General features: G+C 32.1%; 1 protein-coding gene across 1 annotated transcript; it reads right to left on the minus strand.

The window, feature by feature from the left end:
- Positions 1-374: 374 nt before the first annotated feature.
- LOC111505899 (uncharacterized) lies at positions 375-21,939 on the minus strand. Its single transcript, XM_023160792.2, has 15 exons — positions 21,316-21,939; positions 20,976-21,256; positions 19,228-19,501; positions 18,988-19,175; positions 18,015-18,276; positions 17,765-17,943; positions 11,417-11,847; positions 8,410-8,524; positions 8,065-8,297; positions 7,693-7,996; positions 6,625-6,872; positions 6,223-6,565; positions 4,097-4,228; positions 3,825-3,948; positions 375-3,339 (listed from the first exon to the last, which is right to left on the minus strand). The coding sequence occupies exons 1-15, from the start codon at positions 21,524-21,526 to the stop codon at positions 3,053-3,055; spliced, it is 3,612 nt and encodes a 1,203-aa protein (XP_023016560.2). The 5' UTR covers positions 21,527-21,939; the 3' UTR covers positions 375-3,052.
- Between the last annotated feature and the right edge of the window lie 1,255 nt (positions 21,940-23,194).

Genomic DNA, 23,194 nt, shown 5'->3' on the forward strand with positions numbered 1-23,194 from the left:
TTGACAGAAAAACAACACTTTCCTTATAAGAAAAGAAACGCTTTTCAAAAAATTGGGGGTTATTAAAATACCTGGAATGTTCAGAGACACTAATTAATCCCCAATATGCTATTGGTAACAGATTGCAATGCAAAAAATATATAGCAATACCAAAACGGGCACACATTGAATTATGTATATCAAAAATTAATTGAATGTATTAAAAAATTAACAAAATAGTATTATTTCCAAAAATATGATTTCTCCAAATAGTCCAAATTCTATTTTTATAAAATTAAAGAATTATCATCGATGAGTATTAACATACATAGGTATAACATACCTTGTATTTCCTGTTACAAAAACGTTTTTCTTTCAACAGTAAAACATAAAAATATAGGATTTTTTATCATTTATTCAATTTTGTTCACATCGTAAATTTTGAGCAAACAAAAGTAATATCTGAAAATAACAACATACTTTGAAATGTTCTAGATAAATCGAGGAGAAGAAAAATCTAAAAGTAATGAAAATGGCATGGAAAAAGCGAATCAAATTTATTGATTCCCTATCAATATTTCATATTTTGTATTTAAAACTTGAGGAGATGTAGGATATCTGAGGAAAACATCGAAATTTCATCATTACATCTATTATCCATTTAAAATTTTACAATAATATTCAACAAGAATATAATTTTATATAATTTTCAATAAAATTATTTTTCAAATCATAAAAGATTTTAAAAAAATAACAGAACAAGCAAACACATATATTCCATGTTCAAATGGAACAAAGGGGCTCAATTTAATTTTAATTCTATTCAACTATGAATATATTCATGATAGGGTGCACATTCATCTTAAAAAGAGTGATATCATAATATGACAAAAAGCTCAAAGCAAACATATTTTATAGTCATATGTTCTACCTTCGTGCAATATCGGTACAGATGAGAATTGTCCATACTTTTATTTTTCATAATAAACCATATTTTACAAAAAATTTCGAAGTAGATAAATTTCAAAAGTACTACCTAATGATAATTAAGGTATATTAAAATTTTTTTTTAAACAATAAAATGCAATTTTTCTCCAACTCTCAATAAAATTTTCAAACTGATTCTTTGGTCATATTGATAGGGTAAAAATGTTCCTACAGCCTAAATCACAAACAAGTAATAAATATCAATAACACAGAAAACAGAGCTAGGCAGAATTAGTTGACAAAAATTTTAGTCTTCTTTGTGGATTTTGTTTTTGAACTACATAATGGTCAAGACTGTACCTCTTTCAATTCAATATAATCGGCATATCATGCTTCATTCTCAACCTTGAGTGATAAAGTACCATTAGTCCCTGCTATTAGTTTTAGTGGTGAAGAATGAAGAATAAAAAACTTTCACTATCCCGGTGGACATTTTTTTAATTCAAACAAAAAAACTTTCAACTGTGATTTTCCATCTTCATTTTTTTTCAGAGTGTCTGGATAAATTTTGTTTTGTCATTCTTCATCTAACCAACACCATTCAGCTATTATGCGTTTGATATGATTGTATTGATATTCAACATGGGACGAAATATTATAGAAAAAATATTTTATTCAAAGTGTTAAGTATAGATAAACACACCAGCAATTATATCTGTCAATGTGACTACTCACTAATCAATAGAACTATTAAAACACCTAAAAAAATCAATTCCATAGGGACTACAAGGGACCCACTAACTCCTCAACAAAAACTCAAACCTCTTTGAATGCTACCCAGCTCTTATTTTCGATGCATTCCTAATTAACTGTTCACTTAGTTATAAAATAAAACTAACCACAGCCACAAGAGACAAATCAAACAAGATTTGAATTATTCACTAAGCACTACATATATTTCATAGTCTATATTTCATGTGAGTGAATAAAAAATTACCTACTGAAGTGAAAATTTGAAAATTAATTTCAATTCTACATGATATTATTCTAAAAAAGAATATTACAATTGAATATTCAATTTATAAGTGACAGAACCTAACTTAATAGTTTTTATAAGATTTATAATTAATGCATCTAAAACCAAGAAATAAAATATGAATAAAAAAAGTATAGAGTATATGTTACGTGGGTCAACGACTCATGCTATATCCTTTATTTTTCTTTATTCTTCCAGTATCTCAACTTGAACTATCACATATGTTTACTAAAAGTCAAATTTTGGAGTATTGGCGAAAATTTTTTTCGGAAATGACCTCAATTTTTCGATTTTGAGATAGAACATCATTTAAATTGTTTTTTAAATTTTCTGAATCCAATAAAAAAATCTTTTGCGATATAGAGAGCCACACACAACCTCTTGAGAGTATTGAAAATCCTACAATGATAATAATATGTGAAGAACACCAAAAAAAAATTTCATTCAAAACCTAATTTTACCATAATGGCACCGAGACATCGCTTTAAAGTATAATCAAGAAGGAATCCATCATTTTATTATCTTTTTGTAACCAGTACAACCATAATTTAAAATATAATATTATAAGTTAAAAATATAAAATTTTATTGACATTCTAACAATTATACCTTATATGAATAATATTTTCGTTAGTCAATGAAGAGTTGAATTCTTCATTTGTAAATTAAATGAAGTGTCACCCGTGGAGCTAAGAATTCTTCTAAGTGATGCCTCATCCTAAGGTGTGTGTCGGTGCCAAAACGATGCCTCTGAGCCCGCTCAGTGAGTATATAAAAAAGACAATGATATAGAATAATGTATTCAACTATAAAACTGAACTCCAAAACATGACTTTTTAATAGACACGTTTGATGGGTCCATTAAAAAAAACAAAAAGGATGAAGCAGAAAATGGGGGTAAACCGATGAGTATATAATTGCCCTCTCAAATTTTCAACATACAATATTAAATCAAGAGATTTTCGGTGTTTTAGATAAAAACTATGAAAACCTATGTCAACTACACAATGCCATATATATGTTATGTATTAAATCTGAGGTCGTGTAATGAATAAATAAAGTCAATTAACTAAGTGAAAACACTTTCTGAACCGACACTAAGATAATCATTTTACAGGTTCAAAGAACATAACAATTGCTGTCCAGTTGTAATTATTAGCTTGTTTATTTGATTAGCATGCATCGTTTCTTTGCATATGATAACGTACGGCTCATAGTTTTGAATTTCTTTCAGAAGATCCAAATCATCTTCGGTGCAAGTTGTTTCAGTCGTAATGTGACGATCAATAGGTAGTGATATGTCACTAGTGTTATCCTGATTATTCACACTAAATCGTTGAGGAAAGACTTGAACAAGTTGATCAAGTGTCATATTTGAAGCTACATAGGTCAAAATATCTGAAAGTTTAAGAAAATGTTAATGAATCCACATTCGTACATGATGAAAAAATTAATTTCAATATGATATTCAACATAATCAATGAGAAAGTAATCAGTGAAAATTACCCAATTTTTTAAATTGGTAATTTTTGTTGATTATGAAGTATATTCAGAATATAACGGGATTTTGTTTTTTGAAAAAATAGCCATACAATCCACAAGATATCCAATTTAAATGTTAAAAATCGAAATTTAATGGCTTCCCAATAATTCACTTACAAAAGGTAGTTTTTTAGTTGTATTGAATAATTTATGTTATACTATTTTATAAATAGCGTGTTTTTACAATATCCAAAATGGATGTGCAATAGATGTCTCATGAGCTAATTGGATATCACTATCAATACCTAATGATTTAATTCTACTAGATTATAATGTGATAGAACATATTCTAAAGGTTTAATATTCCTTAGATTTGATGACCAGCTTGCATAGCACTTTACCTTTAAGAATCTTTTTATGGAAAAAACACACTCTTTTCAGGTTCACATTCTGAGATAACTTCAAGATTCTTCTCTGTACAGTTGCTATCAAAAGTTTCCATTCATCTGTTCTACTGAAACGGTCCTGAAAAATTTCAAAGTGAAATGAATTTTGTCCATTTTCCAGGTTGTTGCAGAATGTTATATAAAATTGTACCAACTGAAATCAGTAGATTTTTTCGACAATGTGTTTACTTTTATAGTTCTTAAATGCCTATTGCTAATACTCTTACCTTTCCAAACTGAAGGAGGCACTGTGGACACGCATCAATAAGTAATAAAATAGCATCGTTGGTACCCATAATAATTGACTGCAAACTTTCGTTGCCTCTCAAATTTTCATTGACAGAAAGGTAACCATTCACCTAGAAAAAAAACACAGCTACCTACAGAATAAAAAACAAAAAGAATACTGGCGTAGATAACGAATTCACCTTCAACACTTCAATATAAAGCGTTTTAAAAACATTGTATTTGATATGTTACAGTATATGGTTGAAGATCAACCTGGCGTACGTCTATACGAATCTAAGTTATAGTACAGCCAAATTGTATTTTCGATTTGAGTTAGCTTATTTAACTCCATTGTTAAAAAACTGTGTTTCCAATTCAGGTTAGTTTATTTTAGTTTAATTGTTAAAAAGTTGTTAATCAATCATTTAGTGAAGTAGTCAGTTTGACTTGTTTTCTATCTGCAAAGTAAGTAGTTTAATTGAATAATTATTATTAATAATAATTGCAAAAAAATTAAAAACGTTTCCTCATTAACATTACAATTGGTTGTTTGAAAATTATTTCTAATCGCACATAATCTAAATATTCATTATAAATAATCTTTGAAAAACAGTAGAGATATTGAAGAAAAGAGAAATGAAACTTTCCATGTTTTTTACCACTTTTATTTGTAACTAACGTTACTGCAAAGTTTATTGTTATAAGTTTGAAAATGTCTGTATAGGACAAGTTTCATTTCTCTTTTCTTCATTATGATTTTCTACCACGTAGTAATGGCTATATCCATCAATTAGTAGAGATATTTTCTGAAGAGTCTATACTTATTTATTAAAACCATAAAAAAATATTTATTTCAAAATTGAAATTTGAATAAATTACTATTGAAATCCGTCATTTAGTAATTGTGAGTTTAAAAATTTTCCAATTCTATTATTAACCTTGTCAAGACATTAGTGATTTCCGATTCAATTATTTTTTTAAATTGTATTGGTAGACTTGGGATTGTTTCTGACTGACCAGACATTTTTATCATAAGCTCTTCATATTGTCGAATAAAAAAAATTCAACGATTAAAGCAGAGCTGTATTTAGTTACTGTAATATTTGTATTGAATGTTAAAATCCGTCGTCTACTTATATAATAATGATTTGTACTAAACCAATCTTCAACTGGGCCAGTGTGAACATTGTCTGGACTATTGCAGTTCTATTAAAAGAATAGTTGAGTCAGTGTTTTCAGTTTTCACTTGAATAATTTTGTGTTTCTTACTATAGAAGCGAAGCTCAGATATTTTCAAGATCATATACGGTAAGAAAATCAAATACATCTCTAATAGGCAAGTGGATTACAATTATGAACAATACTTGTAATACAATTTTTAACCTATTTTGATGAAGGCAGAATGTCACATTGCAATGAAAATGAGGGCATGAATCTTCCACAAAGACTTATTTCTGTTTCAATCGAGACCATTTGCAAATTATAAGAAATTATGATAGATTTAGATATGTAAAAGTCAAACATAGGTTTCAAAACAGTTCCTTGTAAATTTTCATTCCATTACTAGATTTCGTTTCTGTAAATTCATTCAATCCATTCAGTATAAAATCAGATGAGTTTCGAACTAGTTAAATTACTTTAATATTGAATGATAGTTTTTTAGAGAGAGAAATACTCAATAAGCAGTTGGTCAATATGGTAAAATGGTCATAAAATAATAATAATAATAATTGTAATTTATTGAATAAAATTACAATTTTGCTCAACTGGCTGTCGACCAAATATAAAAATTTACAAAGGAAGATGTTATTTCGATAATAAGAAACATACTGGTTAAAAAGATAATGCAACCTAACCTATTCATTAATCTCATTTAACTTGAGCAAAATCCAATTTTTTATTTAAATAAGGTGAAACAGATATTAGAAATCGAAATTTTCAAAAATGAAATGAATAATAAAATAAAATATATTATTCGTTGAAGTATAGATTTTCTATCAATAAAAAAGTATTTTTAATCAAATGATCAGAAAGAGATTCATAAAAATTGTAGGGTTCATGAAGTATTGAGAGAAAAGTTCAATTATAATTAATAAGATTAATGAATATCTTAGTGGCTTATTACCTCTGTAATAACTTGTTTTGGAACAACTTGGCTGCACAACAGAGCCTGTAACTTTTTCAATATAAGATCAGCCTCTTCATTTGCTGAACACTGTGCTGTGACAGGATAGTTATCAATACAAGCTTCGTAAAGCTTTGAGCATATTTCCAATTGGAATGGTTGCATTTTGTCTAAATATTCATACCGAAGACTAGAGAATAAATATGAACCTTCATGTTTCTTGATCTGTTCTTCGAAGTACGTTTGGTTTATTCGATTATACCCTAGTTTTTCTTGATGTCGGTCCTTATTATTATCATCATTTTCATCTTCGAATACATCTTTATCTTCTTTGTTATTGTGGCTGGAAAACAATTTGAATCTATCAGTCATCTATCTTCAAAACAAACATCGCCATCTTACCTAAAACTGTTCCCCTCTTTTTTCATGCTTTCTTCACGCAACTGAAGGATTTGTAATTGCGATAAGTATGATCTCACCAAAAGTTTCATGGCTTCACATGCCCCTCTCTCATATATAATTTTACTCAAATCAATGTTTTCAGGCTTCGAAAAATACTGTTCAAAATATGTTTCTAGTGTTTTTTGAAGGACCAAGCTTGCTGAATTGCTGTCATTGCTAATGCTGGATGGAAGATATTCCAGAAATACCTAAAAACTCACATTTATATATTTGAATTAGGGGTATACTGACATGAATTAATAATCAGCAAGATGCGGATAATTCAAACTGTAGATTATAGATAAACGACAGCTTGAACTATAGTTTGAACTGTAGATTGTAAGTAAACTAGCGACACGCCCCGGCTTCGGACTTGTGCTATAAGACGAAGGGCGGCCTTCGACGTGCTATTTATAGACACAGCTAGTCCCCTGGCCGGTAACGCCACAACCGCTACGTCCCTGCATTTCAAATCTGTAGAATTTTCGAAAATATTCATTTAACTTACATGCCGTAAAGGGCCATATTGATCTATATTAAATGCACAATGTATTTAAGCTACTCAATTGGATAAATGTTAATGCTTTATTTCTTAAAATTGCTTCATAAAAAAGTAGAATACAAAAAATGTTTATTGTGGATTATCTCTAAGAGATAGACATACATCATCGCAGACTTTTTTGTAGACCTTTTTAAGGAATAAACAGCAAGAAGCAACTTTATTTTATACTATGTAGTGATGACACTAATAAATATGGCTAATCGACAGTTATAAACTGAAAAACTAAAAATACTCTGTGGCCCTTTAGCGCCTTCTTAGAAAACATTGTAGAAAAATTGCAAAAAATAAACATAATTGATGTATTCTTGGTTCCGATTATGCAGTATAAATCAGTATAAATACAGTATAAATCATTTCAAACAAGCTTTTTAGAGAAATTAATAATTATTCAATTTCATATTAAAACATACTTTTGATTTCTTGAAAAGCCACATGAAGAAATAATTGGTATGAAATTACATACTCACCTTGATGATTCTATTCAGATTGATAACTTTTTTGTTGATCATTAGAGAAACGAAAATAGAGGACAATAACTCTGGGCAGACACTTATAAGCAAAATAGTCAGTTCGGAAAAAGTCATTACACCCTTGTTTCGATTCTTCACAGAATATGTTGTTTCAAAAAGAAGGTCGTAGTTCTCCAGAACGAGGTTATAAATACAATCTTTGGATATTTTTTCTAAATACTCCCGCGCTTTATTCATATTACATTTCTGTATGTATAAAATTGTTAACACTAAATGCTTTTCAACTATTTTTGGAAAATCTCTGAAAGGAATATTATTAATTTATTAAGAATATATCACAAGAAAGCAACTTATATAATTCATACTCACTCTGAAAGTTTCTCAGTTAGAATGGAAATCAACTTATCAGTTGAATATTCCCTAATTATTTTACTTTTCAATATCAAATTCGGCAGATCTCGATAACAGTGGTTTTCCAGTAAATCCAAAATCGATTCAGATAAATTTTCTTTAGAGTTTGTACCAAATATTTTGTCGGCATCAGAACCTACTTTAACTTCCAACAAAATTTTCTTCAAATAATGCATCAAACCTTTTGTAGACTGAAATAAAACAATTTTCAAACTTTCTATATCATCTTGAACTGATCAGAAGATTAAATATCAACTGATATGTGAATCTTAACAATGAAAAATTTCAACAAAGAATGCCTACCTGGTTTCCCGATTGTTCTTGTATTTTTTTCACTCTTTTTAAAACCTCGATAGGTAAGATTCTGGCCATTTTATAATAGGGAATAGCAAGACTGTATTCATCTTCATTATTACACCTAAAATTCAATGTTATAAAAATGTAAATGTAATATTGAAAGTACCTCTAAAAATATCTTCAAGGTTCTATACCACACTCGAGGAGTATCTCAGAAGATATCATCTAAACTAATAATATGAAGATGAAATATTTCCGTCAAGAACCACTTGAATGATTTCAAAAATTCTTTCTCCTATAGAAAACTACATTATCAGCGAGTAAACTGGAACGAATTACATTTTCAAAATGAAAAGACCTCACTATGAAAATTGCAACAATGTATCCCAAGGTATCATAAAATAAATTGGCCTACAAAAGTTGAATAAATATGTTGTACACGCCATGGGGATTAGCTAGTGAAATATAATTTGAGAAATATAAATTAGTTTCCAGTTAATCCGTTTCAATTCATATCATCAACGAAAACTGTCAAGAGAATAATGTAGACTATCCACACAAAAAAAAGTTCATAAAAAATAAGTATTCCTTGCTTGACACTGTCCCGAGAGGATATGAATCAAACTGCAATCAATCTATCTTTCTCAATTTTTATTTTAAGATAAAACACAAGCACTACAGGAAAATCCTCAAGACGCTCTCAGAGCGGTGCCTGTGCAAAAGTAGCAATTCACATTGGATTTGAATCACTGGAAAAACGTTTTCAGGAAATTTATTCCACATAAACGCAGTTCCGCAGATGAAAGGGTTCTTAAACAGTGGAGTTCGAGATGTACTGAGTTGAACCTCAAAACGATGAGCAGCCACAGCCCCTCGTGTAATTCTGATATGTACCGCTCTTAGTGGAATCAAGTGTGCCAAGTCACTTGAACATTTTCCGTTAAAGTATCTATAGAAAAGAGACAAATCTCCAACCTTTCTTCGATGTTCCAAGCTATCAAAGTTGCATGTGATGTTCACATCTCCAATCAGAGGGGTGCCTTTTTTCTGAATGGAATCCAGCAACTTCAGGGTATGTTTGGGGGCGGAGAACAATAATCCAAAGAAGGCCTGATCTGAGCTTTATAAAGCATCAAAACTTGCTGAGATGTGTACAGTTTTCTGGTTGGAAACAGTGTTCCAAGCTTTTGCGAAGCAGCCTTTGCAATTCCAGTGACATGATTGTGCCATAACATACTTGTGTCCATTTTAACCCCCAACAAACTCATCGAAGCAGAAAGCGGAATTATATGACTTGACATTATTATATCTTGTTCGGAGACATTTATCTTCTTGGAGAAAACCGATGCCTGGGTTTTTGTGACATTGAATTGAACCTGGCTACTTCCACCCCAATTCGAAATCACTTGTAGATCCTCATTAGGATATGCAACCTCCTGCTGCCAGTGAAGATGTGCCTCCGTAGCCGATGTCCTGGAATCCAAATGGAATGACGAGACAAGTGTGCTGTTTTCAGCAAACCAATATATTGGATTCTTGTTTTTTTCCAATAAGTCGTTGATATACAATAAAAAGAGGGTTGGAGACAATATGGATCCCTGGGGAACCAGCGTTGATGGTGAAAGTATTCGAGAGATATCCATCGACGGCCACTTCCAGGGAACTTTCTTTCAGGAAGTTGAAGTGCCATACACAAAAATGATCCGAAATGTCATAGCATCGAAGTTTGGCCAGCAAATTCTCATGCCACACACAGTCAAAGGCCTTAGAATACAATATATTGAGTCCCACCTGTCACATACATTTCCTTATAACTTCCGTTCTAACTGGGATGATTTTAAAATGTTCAGAGTAGATGCAGGAAAAAAACACTACCGACTACCAATGAACCAATAAATTTACTTATTATGATTCCAGATGATATAGAGGAAATGGCAACATTTTACGCAATTCCACTGCCATCTAACTCAACCTATTCTACACATATTTAAGACTCATAACAAAAAAGAATATCGACCCTCAAATTTTAATAACAGTTTAACCTAGGTGGCAGATTTTTATTCCAATTTGTGGGTACAGTTATAACATAATAAGGGGGTTTTTGTATGAAAAGTTGATGGATATTGGAATCATCTTATACGTACCTATCACAACGTGAAGTTAGGCAATTCAATAAAGAGTCACGCTTGGAAATCCAATGAGAAGAGAGGAAGTAAGAAAATCTAGCATGTTCAATGAAACCATAAATTGATGGATGTAGTCGTTACTACGTGGTAGGAAATCATTATGAAGAAAAGAGAATTGAAACTTTCTATGTTTTTTAACACTTTTATTTGAAACTAACGTTACTGCAGTTTCGTCCTATAAGTTTGAGAGTGTCCTTATAGGACGATACTGCAGTAACGTTAGTTACAAATAAAAGTGGTAAAAAACATAGAAAGTTTCAATTCTCTTTTCTTCATTATGACTTCCTACCAGGTAGTAACGGTTACATTCATAAATTTATTGAAAGAAGCAAGTTCAGCTAGACAAGCCACATACTACTTTAAACCAAAAATGAAGTACTATCAAGCATCACAAAACTTATGGTTCAACCAAGAGTGCTTAAGAATAAAAATTACCCCGAAATACATTATCAGAACCAGGACAAAAACACCAGCAGCAGAAAAGGTGATAATGAAGGCATGAGAGATCTGGCTAAAAGAAGAGTGCAAAGCACTGTTCTCAAAAAGGAGTATCCTGCAACATTATTTGAAGGTATTGCACTCTGAACTTACTTATAAACTCCACCAGATAGAATTTGACATTTTTTATGACCAAGTTAGGTCTACAATTAGTGATTGTATATACCGGAAGTAAAAAAAAATAAAAAACAAAAGAGTTTAATGTATAAGTTTGAAAATGTCCTTATAGGACGAAACTGCAGTAACGTCAGTTACAAATAAAAGTGGTAAAAAACATAGAAAGTTTCAATTCTCTTTTCTTCAATGAAATAAACTTCTAGGGTACTTACATTATATAATGATCTCCTAAAAGAGCACACGATATTCTATAAGTTTCTATCACATCATCATTTTTGGTATTGCTCGGTAAAATCAATCTCACATTTTCATCGCTCATTGTCCATTTTTTAAGGAGTAAAACCATTCGTAACACCATATGAGCCTCACTCATCAACTGACAATATGTCTGAACTGACGTAAATCTATGAACATTCGCCACAATTGAAATGTCATTGAACACCATCTTTGGAGAAGGCAACTCCAGGTTGTACAAAGTCAGGAATGACACATTTGAACTACTATTTGAGCTGGCTGAATGAGCAGGTGAGGTTTCAGAATTTGCTAAAAGAACCATATAATTTTCAGATAATAAAATTTGTTCTACGCCCAAGAATGGTCTCAGGCCCACCAGGCAAATAGAGTCGGTTATGGAAGGGCAAGCCTAAAAACAAATTACTTTTATGAGTAAAATTTTAAAAACATTATGTGAATTATGAAACTTGAAACAAACGTGCTATTCTAAAAATAATGTAAAATGATTTCAGGTAGGTATTGTAAAATATATCAGTTTTAAATTTTCATTAGTGTTGACAAAGCACAGAACTTTTTTGATTAATGAAAAACCAAATTGAACTATCTAATGAAGACACTAATTATAAAAAAAAGTATAAAAGACATAAATAAAATGTAGATGAAGAATGCATGTACGTATTCATGAATGGAAATATACAAAGTGTAACATATATACGTTGAAATATTCAAGTGACGTATGACATCTTTTTCTGAAATCTGAAAGCAAATAGCACATAAGCGGTTTAAGTCAAAATTGGGATAATTATTTGATATTTTCAACCTTAGAAGACAATGCAATGAACTAAGTAAACACAATTATGATAATTTTGTACGAATCACTGAATACAATATAAATACAACAGGAAACCTTAAACAGTTTTGGAATTGTATTAATAATAAAAGAAAAAATCCTGGTCTGCCCGAAAATATGTATTAGGGTGATCAGTATTTTGGAAATGGTAATGATATTGTAAATAATTTTGCTATAGAATTTCAATCTATTTATAAACCTAATGAGCTGACTAATATACCAGAAATTAGTTACGATAATACCCTCCACATAAGTAACTGCACTATTAACCTGGAAACGATTCTAACCAAGCTAGGGGAATTAGACATTAATAAAGGTCCTGGTCCGGATGGAATACCAAGTATTTTATTGAGAAACTGCCGATTTACACTAGCAAAACCATTATTAGCGCTTTTCTCTTCTTCTCTGAAATTTGGTATATTTCCTCAATACTGGAAATCAAGCTTCATAACACCTATTCATAAATCTGGTGATGAAGCTAATATACAGAATTATCGCCCAATAAGTATTATCAGTGCTATACCCAAAGTGCTTGAGTCCACAGTATGTGACGAAATCAAAGATTCAGTTAATCAAGTTCTTATAGATGAACAACATGGCTTTACCAGAGGCAGATCAACAACTTCCAACCTACTGTTATTTTCACAGTAAGTGTTGAATGCTTTGGAGGAGAAACATCAAGTAGATGTCATCTATACTGACTTTTCCAAAGCATTTGACACAGTGAATTATTCAATTTTATGTAAGAAATTGAAAGCAATTGGATTGTGTGGAAAACTATTGGAATGAATGATAAGCTATATTAGTAACAGATCTCAATATGTAAAAGTCAAGGAATTCATATCTCACGAAATTAATGTTTTATCAGGTGTACCACAAGGAAGCCATCTAGGGCCGATTATTTTCAACATTTTTATTAATGATATCAGAGTTAACTTAAAATATACTGACATCTTACTTTTTGCAGATGATTTAAAAATGTTTAAGATAATTTAAACACCAGACGATTGCTTAGTATTACAAACAGATTTAGTGAATGGTGTTCACAAAATGATATGAATCTCAACGTGAATAAATGTAAATGTATGACGTACTATCGAATACTTACACCTGTAAACTATGATTACTACATATTGGGAGAACTTTTAACAAGTGTCGAATTTGTAACTGATTTAGGAGTAGTGATGGATAAAAAACTGGACTTTCACTTACATTATAATTATATTATAAACAAAGCAACAAAAATGCTAGGCTTCATTTGTCGTACTTCCAAGGACTTCTCTAATATTGAATGTATAAAAATGCTGTATTTCACCCTGGTAAGATCAGTCTTAGATTATTGCAGTTCCATTTGGTCACCCATCTATGAAATTCCTGCACTTAACATTGAACGGGTACAAAACAAATTTATTATATTTTTGGTGTTCAAGTTAAAAATGCCCTTGAAGGACCATTCATTAGATGATATTCGTAGGGTTGCAGATATAATGAAGCTAAGTAGTCGTAGAGTGGAAACTGACTTAAAACTCTTATTCCAATTATTAAATTCTCGTATTAACTGCCCTGCATTGCTAGCACAAATTGGCTTACATGTTCCTTCTAGAAGTACAAGGAATACAGAAATATTTGCAATAGATTTTCATCGTTGTAACTACGGTAAACATTCTCCCCTGTCTAGAGTTGCTATTGGTGGTAATAAAGTCGATCTGGACTTCTTTTCATTGACCGAAACAAAATTTAAGGTTGCATTACGCTCGCTCAGAAATAAATTATAAATGGTAAAAAATATAAACATAAACATCCTAAATTATTAAATTTACCATATCTTAATTATTCATTCATTTAATTAATATTTCAATTCAGTAAATTTATTTTCTTACTGTTATTCTTTATTAATAAATTAGTTTTACTTTTAGCAAGTAAGTTAGATGTAATTATTTGTTGTATTCATATAATCTATTGTGAAATCTTTTAAACTCAATTGGGTGTCACCCGTTGATGAATAAATAAATAAAAAAATAAATAAATCTGTTTTTCCGTTAACCAGCTGTCGCACCCCTACGAAAGACAACCCTCAGAAGTCGAAACTTATGCGAGCTAAGGACTAACGAGGTCTTATCTTTAACGTGTGATTCCTAACACGGGTTGGACGATAGCAAGTGAAAATCGATCGTTCAACCTGGGGCTTGAATTACGACCAACACGGCGGCTACCGTCCGCATTCCTGAGACAATTTTAAGAATAAAAGTCTATATAAACTTGTGTCTGGAAATGCTTCATTTCGGAGATTCAGGGTGTTGAAATTTTCCAAGTAAAAAAGATACACTTCCTGATCGTGATCGTTTTCGATATGTTTACAATTTTATATATCGATGCATATCACATAGCTTCTAGGGCGCTAAGTAAAGTTGCTGAGAACATTTCAAAAACTAAGTATGTGGTGGATCTCGTCAAAATAAATCGTTTGTTTTCGAGACACAAATTGTCAAAATTTTTCAAAACATGATTGGTTCTTGTCATAATCTCCCTCCTGGTGATGAGCTCCTCTTCTTCAACTAATACTATGTAGTTCATCAACATTGAGAGTGCACAACTTAGTCAGAAGTCTCTCAAATGTATCCATGGACATTTTCACATCTACCACTCTAATGTGACCATCCTTTCCTTGATGAACTTCAGAGGCAATACTTTTGGTCAGGTTCTTTAAACGACACTTTTTTGTGGAGGACTTAATATTTTATACTGTGTTTTTGGGTTTATTACCTTCCACGATTTGAAAAAATGAATGATGAATCAATAAAGAATCTGCCGGAATGTAGTAAGGGGTAAACTGAAAATTTCACTCCGAAAAGATACTGTGTAATATAAACTACTTAGCTAAGTATCGATATTTAAATTTTTCAATTGTTTTTTTTTCAATTCGTACGCAAAATTTATGAATACGACAAGTTACCGACTAATTGGACTTTCTAGTAGTTTCTGTATCTGTATCTGTAGAGTAGGGAGGGTGAGTGTAAGCCCACGCACTTAGGCCACATGTGACCCATTGTACATCCTCCCGAGGAGTTGTCCTCCTAGGTCATCGTCCATCCTGTCCTTTCCAGGAAGGTGGACAGGTCACTGGGAGACATCTCCTTTATATCGGCAGGTGTAGGCCAAGACTCGCCGAACACACACTCTCTTATTGACGATAACTCCGGGCACTCGCACAGGACATGCCTGACAGTCTCATCTTCCTGTTCACACATCCTGCATAGAGGTGTGTCCACTAGCCCCATATTATGTAGGTGTTTCTTTAGCTGACAGTGGCCAGTCAGAAATCCTACTGTAAGGCGTAGATTTTTCCTGGTCATCGCCAGATATTTCTTCGGCGCCAGCTTCCCAGGGTCGCCCAAGGTGATTCTGGCAAGATTACATCCTTTGATTTCATCCCATCTCTTTAAAGATTGAGCATGGGTGTAACATTTGACTAGTTCCACAATTGTCGAAGTCATCAGACTGTGGGTGCCACTGGGTCCTAAAATTCTTAGTCCAGCCGCTTCCTTGGCTAAAGAGTCGGCAATGCGATTACCTTTACTCCTGTCGTGCCCTTTAACCCACCTCAGGATAATGTTATTATCTACCGAGGCTTTGGCTAAATCTTGGTGGCACTCTAGTGCTAGCCCTGGTTATTTCTTTTGTGGCGATTGAGATACCAGCCAGTTCTGTTTGGACCACGCTGGTATTTCTTCTCATTCCCCACTTAATCCTTAGGCTTAGTGATCTGGATTATACTCCACATCCTGAGCCTTCTTTGGTTTTTGAGCCATCTGTATAAATCCGTATTGCATTTGTAGCATCTGACTCTGTGTTCTGCTTAATTTGTATTTTGTAGGGTTTATTAAACACAAACCTGGGTTCAATTGCATCACTTGTTGCCTGCAGCAGAGGTTGCGCAGTAAACGCTTCCCGCCATAGGCCCAGCCTCAATTGACCCATTCCTACTTCGAGGTTTACACCAGCCGTGCGCAATCGTACCATGGCCATTAACGCAACCTCCTTAACGTATAGATCCAGAGGGCTCAGACCCGTGATTAATTCCATTGCCGCGGTTGGTGTTGTTCTCATGGCTCCTGTGATGTTTAAACAAGCCAGTCGCTGTATTTGATATAATTTTTGGATGGCCGTTGCTTGTAGAACTTTCGGTCCCCATGCAATGGCTTCATACGTTAACATAGGTCTTATTATTGCAGTGTAGATCCAGGCGACTACACTGGGGGAAAGACCCCATTCGCGTCCCACTGTCCTCCGACATTGCTCATAAGCCACGTATGCTCTTTTTGCTCTACTCTGTAGATGAGAGTTCCATGTTAGCTTCTTGTCGAGGATATTACCAAGGTATTTCACCTCTTCAGAGAAGTTTGGTTTGCTTTTGAAGATTTCGGGAGGTTTTAAGCCTGTTAAACTTATTTTCCTGGTGAAAAGGACCATCTCAGTTTTCTTGGGATTGATCGACAGTGAGTGTTCCTTACACCATGTTTCTATTAATTTGAGCCCATCCTGCGCTCTATCGCACAGTGTGTTTACGAATTTGCCAGTCTGCAAGATAACAATGTCATCTGCGGATGCAATTGTGTAGAATCCATTTTTGTTAAGGTGATTAATTAGGGTATCCAGAACTATGTTCCAGAGAAGGGGTGATAAGACCCCTCCCTGTGGACATCACCTCATGACCAATCCTTTTACTGTGATGTCTTCTACATTAATACTTATTGCTCTGCTAGAGAGCATCTGGAGTATCCATTCTCCTACTACCAGGGGTACATTCCTGGAGTGTAGTTGCCTGCAGTACTTTCTCCTGAGATAATTTTTCCTTGACAAATTGGTTTAGGAGAGGACAACAGGTCATTATGAAAACTCGTTTACTATCTGAGAGAAGTAACGTTGGGCAGGGTTATCATTTGGATGGCTTACCAGCTTTTGAGCAGATTTAAAATACGATAGACATTGGCTCCGCTAGAAATCACATGTTATGAATTAAGTTATTATTAATTCTCAGGTCGCGCAAGTTTCAACTCGTAAGCAAACAAGAGCCAGTCAACAGAAAAATATGTTTTTGAACACCTTGCAAACTGATACTATTTGGTTATAGAAGGAGCTTTTGCAAGAGTTTTGATCAGTCTAGATCAGGGAAGACGTGATAACGACTTTGGAAAATAAAAAGTGAATATTTGAGCCCTAAGTATATTATTGAAGAATAACTACAAGCAATGTTAAATTTATGTTCCTGGTATTGGATTAAACCATTAAATAATAAGTTGGTCTCTCATTTATAAAGAAGGCATATAGGTAACAATACAAAAAAAAACTTAGACCTCACACAGTTTCGGTAATATTTAAAAAAGAATATTGAACTGAAGTAGAAACTACAGTAGTATTTTGCAACTGTAGAATTTGTAAACCTTCAAATGATTTTGATTTTATTGAATTTTCTTACCACATTGATATCATCCACAGTATCGAAATTTCTGCACATCTGATGACCATATCTCAATGTATACGATTCTAATCCTGTTTCAGTGAGAGCATGTAGAAAATGATCCTCCATAACTAACTTGAATACAGGGGCTGTGAATGGATATATTGCCAGACAATTATCTCTATCGATACAAGGTTCTGCAAAATTTTACAAATTAATATTATCTTCCTATCAATTCACTATTTCACATCATCTCAATATAGCTCACCAATATCATCAAAATGGTACAAGTATCCTTCTTGCTGAGTTGCAATAATGCACAAGACGCTGTTCAGACATTTACTAAAGTTGCTTCTTAATACATGATTGGTAGATTTTTCAGTTGTTCTGTTCAAACTTTGGTCGATATATAAAGGTTTCAATATCATGCTTTTAAATTCTTCCGTCACCTGTCTCTGTGCACTTTCAATCAGTATTGGAATAAGTCTTAGTTGTATTAAATTTTCAATTTTATAATTCTGGAACTTATTCTACAAAAAATGGATCTTTTCAGTATCCAGCACGCCCCATACAAAAAAAACCAATGAAAACCAATGTAACAGGAGAGAAAGAATGGATCACAAATGGTCTTGCTAGATACGTGAAACACTAAAATGAATTCTTCCTGACATTGTAACAATTCAATATGGAACCTCAGGACCATTCTTTTCTTCGGCAACAACCTCTCCAAGTGACTTGATTGTAAAAGCATTTAGTTGATATGTATTTTCTAATACCTCAGTTTTAAATAAAAGATCAACATATTGATATCTCAGCTAAATATTGTTGATCGATAGTTCATATCGAGAAAATGATCAATTTCATTTATAAAAGACTACACAACTTGTATTGAAAACTAATGTATTTTCTATTTTCGCTTTCTTATATGTTGTAAAAGTTTTTTTAAATGTTAAGTCGCATTTTGTACACCAAGAAGTAATTTTTCAAATTAATACTTCAATGAGTTTTATTATGAAATAATTCTACTGTTTCATAGTTATGGATAAATAGATGTTAAGATTTGGCTCGGTACGTTAAGTTGCCAGATGAACTTCTATGATTATAAACTGTCTAATTTATTTGTAGAAAGAGAAAAAAAATTACAACATGAAAACAGTGACAATTAAAAAACTGTAAAAACATGAAACAAACGATGAGTTATTACATGAATTTTCATCTATCCATTAACAAAATAATCTTACTTCCAAAGGTGAACTCAGCCTGATTGTGGATTTAACATCCTTATCGCTATAAGTGAATGGGCTACTTTTGTGAATCAAACTATTTTCTTTTACTATTGTAGGAAGATTAACAGTTACTTTGTCACGACTGGAATTCAGTTTTTCCTCTGTCAATATTTTTTTATAATCTATTGGTCCGTCAATGGAATCTAAAAAGAACGAGATTGAATATTTCAAATAAATATATATTGCAATACTTACGAATAAAATTGAATTCAGTTTCATTACTGCTGTTCAGTTCTTCATTATCTTGTCCCTGGTGTTCTATTATTTTGAAGAAATGTAAAGTGTCCTTATTCATACAGGCTATGTAGTTTTCACAAAAAGCAATATGAAAGGGGCTGAATGATAGTTCTATGAGAAGAGGTAGTTCTTCAAAATCAATAAATCTCATCTTTGATATATCATGAGTTTTGATTTGAAATGAGTACAAATTGATGACTGTATTTGAAAGAATCAAAAGATTACCAGAAGTCTGAAATGAGAGAACGGTGTCAACATCAGAATTATATTAATAACTTGAACATGGTGTATCTTGATCTCTAATGTGTACAAGTTGACCTGAATGATCCAAAATGTGTATTTCTACAATATTTTCGTTACAGTTTTCAAGCATATTTATTTAATATCATTAGGTCTATGTTAAATTCACCAGCTGTTATTACAATTTAATTTCCTCAAGGATACGGGACAGTAGCCAGTTGGGTTAGTGTTCACCACCAAGTGAAACGGTGGTTTCCAATAACCAGCTATCGCTCGTTAATGGAAAAACAGATTTTAACAGATTTAACAGATGTCTGGTTTTCGACAGATATTTAGAAGTTGTTTATCGATCTTTTTGGAAATTTCCACAATTTTGTAAAAAAATTAAAATTATAAATTACTGCATTAATTCAAAGTATTATTCACAAAACAAAAATGTTCTATTCATTTGTAACTTTATTTGTAATTTTGTCTACCTGAAAACGAGCGACAGAATTATACTAATACTTATCTTAAAATTTCAAAGGCTAACTCGGACTTCAGAATTGAAAAAAAATCTAATGGATCTTACAGTTTTTTCTATGTCCAATTTATTTTTCAAACATCTTTGACAAATGTCAAAGAAGAAAAAACTGCAAGATACATTAGATTTTTTTTTCTCAATCCTGCAGACTGTCAAATTTTTTTGATAGGCAAAATTATGAATTACAACAAGTTACTGATGAATAAAAAATGTATCTTTGTGAAATATACTTTTGATTTAGACAGTAGCTTATCAGGGTTGACTAAAAAATTTGCCATTTCTACACCTGTATAAAGTCCTCCACTACAATTTATATTTTTTTCCAGATTGTGGAAAGTGAAAATCCCAAAAACGTCATTAAAAAAACTCTTATATCTCCACAAAAAATTACTTTTGTTCAATATTCAATTGCACTGCAATGAATTAATTATTATTGAATTTTATAATTTATACTGTTTTAAGATCTTTGTTTTGCTTTATTTTTAGTGGTAACATTATATTTTTGAATCTTTTTGTACATAGTGAAACTTTTATAACTTTATTTTCACAGGTGGTAAAACTGTTTTAAGCTGGTGAATTTATATGGTCAAAGTTTTTTGAAGTTGTATGTTTCCCCTTATGAAGCAGAATAACACCTCTGGATAATGCCATGATTATTGCAAAACATAGACACTCAAAGAATTCTGTCAAGGGATACCTAGAAAAACAACATATATACAATTGAGTAAAATTTATGATTGTTCTTACATATGATTGTGCTATTTTCGTATGAAAATTATATCTGAAAGTGAGTACCTATTACTAATTTATTTTCAAACATATGGGTCATTCAAGTCCAGAGAATCCCTAAATTCCTCTAAATGCCTATATTTAACATACTCAAAAATAAGAATTTATTGTACATAACTAGAAAATGTAAGTATCGATATCCATTTTTTCCTACCTGACAACAATCAATAAATTTTGGATTTCGTTTCACAGGTATTTCAACCATCTCAAGGCTTCCTAATTCAGACTGATTAGTGGTTGGGGTCACTCTGCCTGCAATTCTTGCTCTCATTGGCTGAACCATGCCACATTCGGAAGACCCCAGGCTAATACCGCTACTGGTCATTTTTGATTGTTGCAAAGTTGCTACACTGTCCCAATTGATATAAATTCGTACAAAATTGATTTCTTTGTTCTGACGATTAAATTTTGTCTCAAGAGTAGCCACATAATCACCTAAAAAATAAAATGAGATAATAATCAGCTAAGAAGGACGATTACACCAACAGACTTACCGTTCAAACAATGTACAATCTGAATAACTTCATCCACCGTAGGGAAAGAAAACATGACTTCCGATTCATTACTTAGATCTCTAACTTCGACACAGTTACTCAGCAGAGCAGACAGTAGACGATTTGGTGGGGCAATTGTACAAGCTGTAGGTTGTTCAAGAACTTGGATGTTTTGATTAGCAAAGTGGTGGACAGATATTACCCGTACCATAATGAATACAGGATTTTCAAATTTAATGCACTAATGATAATCCTCCTATATCAAAAGAATGAAACTGGTCCCCAAATAGTTGACGTAATTTCAGGGTGTGTTTCTAAATACAGGAGAGGTTTGATTTAAATAGAATAGTCAACATGCCAGTATTGATTTAACATATCAAGTATAAAAATCGAAATTTTTAATCGGGATTATCGTCGAACATTTCTGTTTTGGGCCAAATGTTGGCCAGATATTTTATGACAAAATTGTGAAACACAATTAAAGTAACATTTTTCTCCAACAAAAGCCAAATATTGAAAAATATTTCCAAAAATTCATCTAAAAACAAACATTTGTCATTTATAATTTAGGTTAGGTCACAGTATCACCCTTAACTCTGCTTTGCTCTGCTACAGAATAATAAACAATACTATTCCACAGAATTTTGTAGTGTTCTGTGACTATTCACTATTCTGTGGCACGCTGTGCCACAGTGTGCTCTCTGCCCACCAGTGTTACCTTTGTCAATAGAAATTGCACACTCCAAAACTTGAGACAAAAGACAAAATGGTTGTATTTGAAAATATGATAAAATTGGCCAATACTTGATGAAAATCTGTTATAACGTATTGAAAATAAAATACACTTCCCTATGAGATTTCCACTTGAAAGTGTAAACTTTCTCATTCGGAAGACCCCAGGCTAATACCGCTACTGGTCATTTTTGATTGTTGCAAAGTTGCTACACTGTCTTCTCATTGAAGTGTTTTCTAAATATGTTGTATTCAACTCGCATATTGAAGAACATTCTCAAAAAATCCTCACACAGCTTACTTTGCTTCAGTAACGTTGAGAAACAACTATGTTGAGTGATACAACTGATGATGAATGCATACTTTATATTTTATCGAATAACAGATAGTTATTTTTTTTTTATTTTTGAATAGGTACAGTTTTTTCATTTACATTAATGATTTTTCGTAATTATAGAATTCGTCAGCATGAATTATTAAAAAAAAACATATTGTCGGTCCACAAAGACCCCTAGATACCAATTATTAATGAAATCACATAATAATATCAAACCTCAATCGTAATTATAAATATTCATGATTTCTAATCGAAAATTCTTCATATCAGACCTCACAAACCGTATCGCTTGTTCATCAAATCTGAGAATAGATCACAAATTTCTTCATCTGATTTTATGAACCAAAGTTCATTACTTTTAAAATTAATATTTATCATTGTTATGAATTAGTTCATTTGAAATAATTTAATTTCAACCCAGTAAACCAGGCGCTTTATTATAAAGTCATACGTAAATAAACATCTAGTGGATGGTAGAAAAACTGGCCTCATTTCCATAATCATTAATAATAAATCAGATTTCCTGTAGGAACTATTTAAACAGAATACATTTTCACCTGAAATGATTTATTTTATAAATGTATACCATCCCTCCGATTATCCACTGTTTTATGGCTAACTTACTTGCCGAAAACAAAGTTATGCTGCCTTCAATGTAAGGATGGAAAAGATCTCTCTATGTCTTTTGTTACTCTAAGGAATCAACCTCAGGATTCGCAAAAGTGTGTTCCATTCATACTTATCAGAGCGCTCGATTAGCTTGACAAGCGTTCGATAATACAGATCTATTGTCTTAGTTACATCTGCTCT

Source organism: Leptinotarsa decemlineata, unplaced genomic scaffold (assembly GCF_025532065.1).
Source record: "Leptinotarsa decemlineata unplaced genomic scaffold, Ldec_3_MD MMD2_P_RNA_scaffold_9, whole genome shotgun sequence".
Taxonomy (NCBI): domain Eukaryota; kingdom Metazoa; phylum Arthropoda; class Insecta; order Coleoptera; family Chrysomelidae; genus Leptinotarsa; species Leptinotarsa decemlineata.

What these genes read in the sequence shown, in the direction of transcription:
- LOC111505899 (XM_023160792.2), bottom strand. Translation starts at nt 21,526, where the DNA reads ATGGTACGGGTAATATCTGTCCACCACTTTGCTAATCAAAACATCCAA. An exon ending in TTAGGAGATCATTATATAAT is followed by an intron (nt 8,525 to 11,416) that starts GTAAGTACCCTA and finishes ATTGAATTTTAG; the next exon opens with GTGTAATAATGAAGATGAAT. An exon ending in AAGAACAATCGGGAAACCAG is followed by an intron (nt 8,298 to 8,409) that starts GTAGGCATTCTT and finishes GTTTTATTTCAG; the next exon opens with TCTACAAAAGGTTTGATGCA.